This window comes from Marmota marmota, unplaced genomic scaffold (genome assembly GCF_001458135.2).
Source record: "Marmota marmota marmota unplaced genomic scaffold, marMar, whole genome shotgun sequence".
NCBI lineage: Eukaryota > Metazoa > Chordata > Mammalia > Rodentia > Sciuridae > Marmota > Marmota marmota.
The window spans coordinates 16,941,320-16,951,090 of record NW_025999977.1 but is presented as its reverse complement, the minus strand read 5'-3'; the positions used below and the strand labels follow the sequence as shown (position 1 = coordinate 16,951,090).

At 36.0% G+C, this 9,771-nt stretch overlaps 1 protein-coding gene across 7 annotated transcripts in view; it reads left to right on the top strand.

Annotated features, from left to right (window-relative positions):
• The window catches only part of Acyp2 (acylphosphatase 2), a 155,179-nt gene extending 146,331 nt beyond the window's left edge, over window positions 1-8,848 (top strand). For 4 of the 7 annotated variants that reach the window (XM_048804347.1, XM_048804345.1, XM_048804349.1 and 1 more), the window contains one exon: window positions 8,195-8,848. In XM_048804347.1, the coding sequence (XP_048660304.1) occupies window positions 8,195-8,309 (115 nt within the window). In that variant the 3' untranslated portion in view covers window positions 8,310-8,848. The remainder of the gene's footprint in view (window positions 1-8,194) is intronic. The other 3 variants (XR_007348070.1, XR_007348071.1, XM_048804346.1) reach the window with 1 other exon arrangement.
• Window positions 8,849-9,771: the final 923 nt, after the last annotated feature.

The window sequence follows — 9,771 nt, the reverse complement described above, 5'->3', positions numbered from 1 at the left end:
AAAAAAAAAAAAAAAAAAAAAAGAAGAAGAAGATATTGAACTCTCTGTATGTACTGAGATATTCACATGATTTTTCTCTTAATTCCAATAATTAATTGAGTAATTTAGTGAGAAAAAAAAAGATAAACAGCCATGCTCAAGATTCCTTTTCGTATGTGGATGATGTGAGGCCCTAGAAATGCCCTTCCACCGTGCATGGAAACTGTAGACCTGAAGAAGTCACACAGGTGACAGAGGATCATTCATTCAGCACGTATTTGTTGACTAGCCCCTCTCACTAGGCATTGTGTTAGATATTAGGGATCTAATAGTGAGGGTTTTTCTGGGGGGTGGGGTGGGAGTGGAGGGGATGCTGGCATCAAATCCAGGGCTCTCACATGCTAGGCAAGTGCTCTTCCCCTGATGGAAGTAAAAGACTCTGGTCCTGCCTTTCTAGAATTTGCATCCTAATGTGGGGGAGGTGCATAATGAACACAGAAGCAATTACATAAACAGCAATTTACAGAATGTGATAATGGCCACGATGCTACAACAATGTGGAGGTGGGGCCTTTTAACATAGAGGCAGTCAAGAAGGGGCCCTGGGAGGGCAGTAACCTAAGTGCATTATAGAAGGCCACAGCTGGCCTCTCTGCTGCCTGCCAAGATCATACATGTGTGGCACTTTACTGTATTTGATGGCTAAATATGTCCCATCTGCCCCAAAGAATTAGAATTTGTAGAAACCCTGAGGAGACCAATAGTTGGTGACTGCTTAAATAGGTACAAAAAAAAAAGCATAGTTAATTTATTAAATAAATTGATTTCTCCTTAGGCATTTAACATTAATCAGCAAGCATTGTTTTTTTTAAAATTTGTAATGCAAAGATAGCCCAAAGGATACTTAAAAGTAAAATGTGCAAGATTATTGTCCTTGCCCATTCCATACAAAATTCTTTTTACAACTGTGTATAATCCTCATTAGACCTATAAGAAATGCATCCATAATGAAATACTTTCTTATATTGTTACTTTATAATTGTTAAAAGACAACATGATTTGGGTAAAGTAATAAAATAGACTTTGCAAAATTTAGTTTCATTTTTAAAATGTCTATGTAAGACCTTTAAGATCTATTTCATGGGAGTTCATAACCCACTTGAAGCAAAGTGTGAAAGATGATATATCAAGAACTATGTAATGTTTTGAACAACCAACAATAAAAAAAAAAAAAGAAAAAAAAAAGATCTATTTCAGTAAAGGGAGAGATACATGGCTATCAAGTAACACGACTTCTGTCAACAGACTTTTCTAATTTAAATTTTTATTCTTTGGCTTTTACTAGCTAAACCTTCTTTAAAAAAAAAAGAGTTGATCAGTGGATTATGTGTCTTAAATAGAAATACCTGCAAGATATATGATCACAAACAGATTCAGATTAATAGCAGAAATGTGAGACTTCAGCCTCTTTTAAGCACCTATAATTAATCCATCCATCCAACCATCCATTCAATATTTATCAGCTCTACTAAACTAATAGGTCAAATATGCAGGAGCCAGAGCAGCACATCATGCTTGTGCTTGCCTTATGGCTGGGGTGAGCCCTCTCCATGTTCCTTCTCTCTACGGAGTTATTGTAGCAATTCCCTGCCATACAGGTAAGTTGGAAAACATGGCTAAACAGCCTAGTAACCTAAAGGAGCAATTTGAAATTATTCAGTTGATGTGATAAAAGTGACTAACAGAATTAATTCAGGAAAAATACATGGGAATGGTTCCTAGGTGAACTATAAGAACCCCCAAGAAAACTATTGTACTACTGATGAAGTTCAGTGAGACAATTGATTATAACAATATAATTACATTACTTGTATAGTAGTTTAAAAGCATGATGACTAAGAAAAGTCTTGTTCAAAATAGCAAGAAAAAGAGAACATAACTGAGTGAAATTTTGTCAAGAAATGTATAGGACCTGAATTAAGAAAGACCACAAAATTTTAGAAATGAACTTAATGATGTGAAAAAAATAGAGAAAATTTTTGTTGTTGATGACAAGATTAAATGTTATTAGTATGTCAGTTCTCTCTGAATTACTTTTAGATTTAAAAGAGGACGTGAAGGAATTGGATAAAATTGTGCTAAGATTTAGTAGACTATATGAGATAAACAGGACTTTTAAAAACTGAAGAATAATGAGGTAGAAATGTAGGAACTGATGGAAATTTAAGATATATTTTAAAGCCCTAATAATTAAATAGCTTTGTACTGGCTCAAAGATCAACCAAAGATCAATGGAGCCAAGTAGAATGTCTAGAAAAAGGTCGAGACATATACACAAATTTAGAATATGAGAAGAGCTGCATTTGAAATCTGTAGGAAAACATAAGTTATTAAGTGAAGATGCTAGGTAAAACATCTCACCATTCAGAATTAAGGCATCTTTTTTATACAAAGCAATCACATAATTCCAGATGGACTAAAGATATAATGATAAAATCAAGATGTAATATTTTGAACATGTGCATTTACCTCTGCTTCCCTGAAAACTCTACTTACCAATAAAAAATATTTTTAAGAGGCTTGAACAGTTAACAAGGACAAAGAATGGGAGAGAAAGCTACAGCAACAAAACTCTGGGAACTAGAAAGCAGTTGAGCAGGAGGTAGTGCAGACCAGAGTTGTAAGCCTGTAGTGAGGAAAGCTAAGAAATAGCCCAGGTAACATAGTGGAAACCTTCTAAGGCTCAGGCCACTGGGCACAAAGTTGGGGCTGATTCCAAATCTATTTAATAGCAGCAAAGCAACCCAGGCAGAAGTCAGAGTTTCATTCTCCAGAGTGGTTTTTATGGGCATATCTGAGAAAGATATTCTGCTGAAAATAGGAATTCAGTGAAAAGGAGTCACTGAATATTGAGATATTATATTAGCCAGCTTTCTGGCATTGTAATGAAATATCTGAGTTAATCAATTTATAAAGAGAATTTATAAACTTCATGGTTTTGGATGTTTTACTCTTTGATTGATTCACCCAGTTATTTTGGGCCTGTTGGGAGGCACCACATCATGGTAGGAGTATGTGTTAGATCATTCACTTCATGATTAGGAAGCAAGAGAGGAAGAGACAGGAGTCTCACAATACCTTCAAGGGCACACTCTAAATGACCTAACGACATCACAATAGGCCCCGCCTCCTAAAAGTTCTACTTCCTCCCATAGTGCCACCCCGGGGCCAAGCTTTAAATGCGTAGACCTTTGGGGACAATTAAGATCCAAACTATAGCAGGCCTTAACATTCCCAGATTCCCAGAAAATACATTGCCAGATTTTTATCTTCAGGCAGAAAATCTGATGTGAATTCCCTGAAGAATCTGACCAGTCAAAGAAAAAATGTTAAGATACCAAACTCAGAGGCTTCCCAGTGAAATGGGTTATTCAGCTCACCCTTGTAAGCCTAGAACCACAACTCAGAAGAAAGCCAAGATAAAGGTCCATTGCAGATTGAGGGTGGGAGAGTCTCATATTCCATCATTCAGTCCAGGAAACATCTAACTGAATTGTTAAATCTACTCTCAGAGGGATTGTCCCTATTGAGAAACCTTTGGCCCAGGCATTGGCCCCTGGCTCCCCTGGTTTTGACCAGCCTTGCAGAATTGAGGTCTAAGGAGACACAAGTCTAAAATAAAAGGGCTCTCATTGCTCTTTAGTGTTGCTTTCCTTTCAGTTAACATTTGTTTACTCCCATAGCAATTATTACATCTTTTTCACTTATTTAATCCCTGAACTCTACCTCCACCTCCCTTATTCTCAGTAAATTACCTTGCCTCCTACATTACTGAGAAAATGAATGCTATCTCATATGGATGTTTGTTCATATACAAATTGCCCTTCAATTTTTTCTGCCCATTGTCTTCTCTTCTAGATAGAGGAGATTTTTCCTCTTTGTTGTCTAAATATAATGAGTGTAACTATCTCTCTCTCTCTTTTTTTTTAGAGAGAGAGAGAGAGAGATAGAGAATTTTAATATTTATTTTTTAGTTCTCGGCGGACACAACATCTTTGTTTGTATGTGGTGCTGAGGATCAAACCCGGGCCGCATGCATGCCAGGCGATCACACTACCGCTTGAGCCATATCCCCAGCCCGTGTAACTATCTCTTGATCCTGTTTCATCCAACTTGTCCTGGACCTTGTCCCACCAATTGTCACTCCCTTGTGTTGCATGCTTAATTCATTCCCTTTGCCCACATATGAGAGTATGTGTAGTGAATACCATGGGCCACTCAGATTCCCCTTCAGGACTGAAAGACTCATTCACCCAGATGCCCTCAGCCATCAGCCCTCTCCAGGAATTGCTGCAACAGAAGACAGTCACCTTACTGGAGGTCACACCTCCTTCTCTGGGCAGCACTTCTCTAATGAGGGGTTCATTTAGGAGATAAAGATCCAGCCCTTGTACCTTTATTTGGGACAATTCTAAAGGGTCTTCCCAGCTTCAGAGCTTCTCACAAATTGACCAAGGTCTTCATTGAGACTGTATCACTGCCTGGTGACTCCCTCAGCCCAATCCTGTCTCCTTTCCTTACCTCTTACAAATTGTTAAACTCTACAGCCTTCCCTAATTATCTTCCTCTATGCTAATCTCTATCTCAGAGTCTGCATCCCAGGGTCCTTTCCAGTGTGTCTGTGTAATAGGGGCATTTAATAATTTGTTAGGTGGTACCAAGCTGTGCTTTAAAAAACTGCACAAATTTGTATTTCCATCAACAATGAGAAGTGCCTCTTTTCCCATACCCTGGCTCTGGTAGATACCATCGTACTTTTAAATCTTTACCATTTCAACAGATAGTGTCTCATTTTTGCTTTATATGTATTTTTTAAATTGAGAAAGAGTGAAAATATTTTCAAATATATATTGGCTATTTATATTTCTTTCCCTCTCATCTGCCAATGTTCTTTGCCCATTTTATATTGTATGACCATCTTGTAAATTGATTTGTATGTGTGTGTATATCAATCTTTAATTATTCTTTGTATAATAAGAAAATTGTAATACGTTTTCCAGTTTGCTGCTGATTTTGGCTTTGTGGGTTTCTTTTGGTCATTCAATAATTCTGTTTGTCATTAGTTAATGGTATCGATATTTTCCCTATGCCTCTTTGTTTCTGTCATGCATAAATTGGCATTCCTTGTTCTAGGGCTTGCAAAATTCACTAATATTTTCTTCAGAACTTAGTTCAAATTCCATTGCTATCACAAAGATGTATTTTAATGCCTTTGACTAATGCCAAACCCTCTAATTCTTCTCTTCCTTTATATAAAGCACATTGCACAACATATTCTGCCTTACATTCTAGTTATTTTTATTTTCCAAACTCATATATTAGACTGAAACTTATTGAGGGAAGGAATTCCACTTTAAATATTCATGTATGCCCTTCAGTACCTGGAATAGCCCTTGCATAAAGTGATACATAAATGTTGAGTGAATTGATTAACCGGTATGGATTGTTTATGTGGTTCTGTTTCCCAATCAGTTCTCATTAATAAGACATACATTTGTGGGATTTTTTTCCCAACTAGTTATTTTCTTTTGCTAGATAAACTTAGTTCCTCCATCTCCAGACCTGAGCCATTCTTGTCAAGGGCTGACTGTAAGAGCAGCACATGAAGAGTGAGGTCTCAGGGAATGAGACAGGTAACCAGAATATTCCCAGATGAGTAGGCAAGTCCAGGAAGGTGGTCCCTAGTAGCAGGGGTGGTAAGTGTGGAGCCATGATACGAAGTGGCCATCCTCCCCACAGTGTAAATGGAGCTAAACCTCCCAGTGCCACAACTATTCTGTTCCTATGTGTAACACAAATTCCTCCTTGGCCATACAGTTAGCCAGTGAAGAAGTTCTTGGTGTTGAGGACCAGATACAGGTAGATAGTTAAGTCTCTCATTAACAGTACACTGAGTTACCAGCTCAGATGAATTAGTCATTGAAGTTCCCACTAGTCCTAGTCTTGGATTTGCTGGCTCCAATTCCTCTCCTCTCATTCTCTCTTGAGCCTATTTAAATATGGCTTTCATTCCACCAAAACTGCTTTTATCAAGGTCACCAGTGAGCTCCACTTTGCTAAATGTAATGGTTGATTCTGAGTTCTCATCTCACTTATCTGCCAGCAGCATTGGCCTGATTGATTTCTTTTTGCTCCCTGGGGGCTCCATTTGGCTCCCAGGATACTGCACTCCCTCAGTTCTTCTCAGACCTCGCTAAATGATGTTCCTCCTCCTGTGCTGGTTTTTCCTCAGTTTCTTGCCTTCTTAACATTAGAGGACCCAAAGTGTGGTCATGGGACCTCTTCTCTTTTCTATCTGTATTCATTTTCTTGATGATCCTAGTCATTCTCTTGGTTTCTAATACAAATCTCTTTGCTGACAAATTCTAAATGTCCTCTAACCGGATTCACAGATCCAACTGCCGACTCAATATTTCATTTGGATTTTAATAGACATCTCAAGTTTAATGTCCCAAAACTGAATTTCCGATCTTCTCCCAGAGTCTGCTCCTCTCACAGTCTCTCCACTTCAGTAAATGACAACTCTATCCAACTAGTTACTCAAACCAAAAACTCTAGTGTCATCCTTCCCGCCTCTCCCTTTCCCACACCCACATCCAATCTGTCAGCAAATCTACTCACTATACCTTCAAAGTTCATTCAGAATCTGACCACTTCTTTCCACCACTGCTCACCCTAAGCGATTATTTCTTATGTTCTTTCTTTCCTCCTCTTTCACCTGAGCGATAGATTGTGACTTTTGTGGGATAGAAGAAATAACACACATAAAGCACTTAACATAGTGCTGAGCAAACAGTTAGTGCTCATTAAATGTTAGCTCTCCTTATTATTTCTGCCTTTTGTTTTCTGCAAGCTTTCAAGATTTGACTAGTAAAATTGAAGCCATAAGCTCTTTTTCATAACAACTGAATGTTATTGTTCAACAAATGAAATTTCCATTTTCAAGTTTTCGACTAAATGAGTTAAAGAATGAAATGTGTTACTGTGTTGATGGTTTCCAAAGAGAAGAAAAGTCAAAATTAACTTCACTCTAGAACAGTCACAAATAAGAGCCAAAAAAGGATTGAAGAAGCACGACAATTTTTATCATTCGAATTCTTCTCTAGCCTGATTAAGAGTAATTTTCAACAGATCAGAAAGCTTTGGCTCAGAATATATTTCTAATCCAAGGTCATAAGAGATTATTGCATAGAAGGATACAGCACTGGCTTCACAGTCTGAAATAATTTGGGGGATAGGAGGAAACTCACAGGATATTTCTACAACAGCAGCTGGCCTAATAGCCATCACTTTGATAAAACAAACAGCCTCATATTATTAACCCAAAGTACCCACTAAATCTATCATCCCAAGTCATTATTAATAGGTAAAAGGATTCTGGAAAATCCACAACAGTATTGCCTGAGGTGTTAGCAATATATGATAAGTATGAATTATGTATAAAACATCTCAGGTGAGTACTCAAACACATAAATTAAACACATGGATACACTAATAAATTAGGATTAATCCATTGCTCTGAAAAAGCAAAAAATGTTTTCAGAAGATTTAGCTTGTTCTTTAATGCAGTCACTTTACTAAGATACACAGGAAATACAGTATTTGAATAGGTAAGAAAAATAATCTAATTTGATTTTAATGATTTTGGAAAATCATATTTATTATTTATTTGTTCAGTAATTGTCTCAACATACATACACATACATATGCATACATATATATACACACATACACACACAGAGACACACACATACGTACACGTACATGTATATATACATATAATGCTAGGTAATGGTGAATTGCTTTATTACTTAACCTCTTTGTAAAAATATTTTGATCTTTTTGTGCATAAGAGCTAGATAATAGTGACTTTAGAGTGTTTTAAGAGAGGGAAAATAATTTTAATATGAAATAATCAGGAATTAATCTTGATAATACATTATTAGCTTTTCTTCATCTATGTTTAATTATATATTATGCTCTGTGGTATTCTTAGAATAATATACAAAATGTAAACAAATTTATATATTACATTATATGCAAAAGTTACTTAGTAAGTGTGAACTCCCATTAATACCTAATGTGGGATCATTTTAATTGATCCACATATATTTTATATGCTAATTACTCTTGTTTTTGTTTTTGTTTTTTTGTAGGAAGTCCTGGCTGAGCAAAATTGGGAGTCCTAGTTCTCGCATTGACCGCACGGAATTTTCTAATGAGAAAGCCATCTCTAAACTTGAATACTCTAATTTTAGTATTCGCTACTAATGGAAGAGAAATAAAATTGTAATGCTTACTTTGCACAAGATACCATATATTCTTAAGTCCATATTCTAGAACAATAGTACCAGAGTCAGATATAAAAACAGGAACTTTCTGTTCTGAAAGCTGTAGAACTGTAGGTAACTAAAAATGTCTGACACTGAAATAATTTTGCTCAAGTATGTTTTTAGCAAGCAAAAATATAATATTCTAGTTATAAAATACTTAATATGAACACTCAACTCAAGCTTGTCTCATGGAATTTTTAAAATAATTTTAAATGGTTAACTCTTAAATCTAGCTAAATAACATGTATGCTAATGTTCACTGAAATTAAAAATTCCATGAGACAAGCTTGAATTGAGTGTCTGAGAAAATTCCAATGCCTTCTAAATATAATTTATTAAAGCTGAGCAATCTGTTATTGGAGCCTTTAAAAGAACCACTGGTTAAAATAAATGTATGTGATGATCAATATAAGATCATATCAATAAAGAATTAATTTTTAAAATTCTGATTAAACATAAACATGTTTCAGTTCTTAAGTGGGAACTACTTATTGTCTTCTTTGAACTACATTTTTCTGTATCCTGAAGAATCAGCCTTGGTGATGGCACCAGTAAGAGCTCACAATTACAGCATAGTAAGTAGCAAGATTCTTATCTACTACCCTCAATGGTTATCCTAGTAATCAGAAAACGAACTAAAATCTGAACAAATCATACAATATTATCCCCTAAAGTTGGGCTATCATCTGGGGGAGTCTTCAAATGTAAGTGATTATTAACAACAGAGTATTTTAACAGGGAAGTTTATTTCTGTATCATAGAATTATAATATTGAAGAAGAAAGACCTATCATGGAAAACACTAAGGAAAATTCAAATGTTGTAGGTATGTAGTAGTGCATATCTTCAATGATTTCCAATTTTTTTTTAATAACAATGGAATCTTTCATGAAAATAAAAATTGGTGTGGAATTTAATATATAAAAGAAGAAATAGCATAACTGGTGTAATTGAAATGGGGATGAGGGAGCAAACCCTTGGGCCCTGCACATTGATCTCCCCCTCCTTCTCTCTTTTCTATTTCCCTTGGGAGTGCAGGTTGTAAATTATCATTTTATCTATGAAACAAATGTCCACTACTATACTCTATGTCATGGAGAAAAAAATTCAGGCCTCTCCCCTCTACCTGCTGCAAGGTAAGAATTAAGAGGTGAACAGTGGGCTGGATTTGTTCACTGCAAAAGTTAACTCCATGGAAAATAATAAAACAGACACCAAATACATATAAGACAATACAACATAGGGAATGGCATTCCAAATATACTTAAAGGGACAGAGAACATTGCTGTTGTTTAGTATATGTGTTGAACATAATGCAGGAGACTCTATTAAGATATTTATCTGAATTTTGCTCTCCTTCTACTTGCTCACTCCAGGTTCCAGGAAGGTGAACAAGTCTTT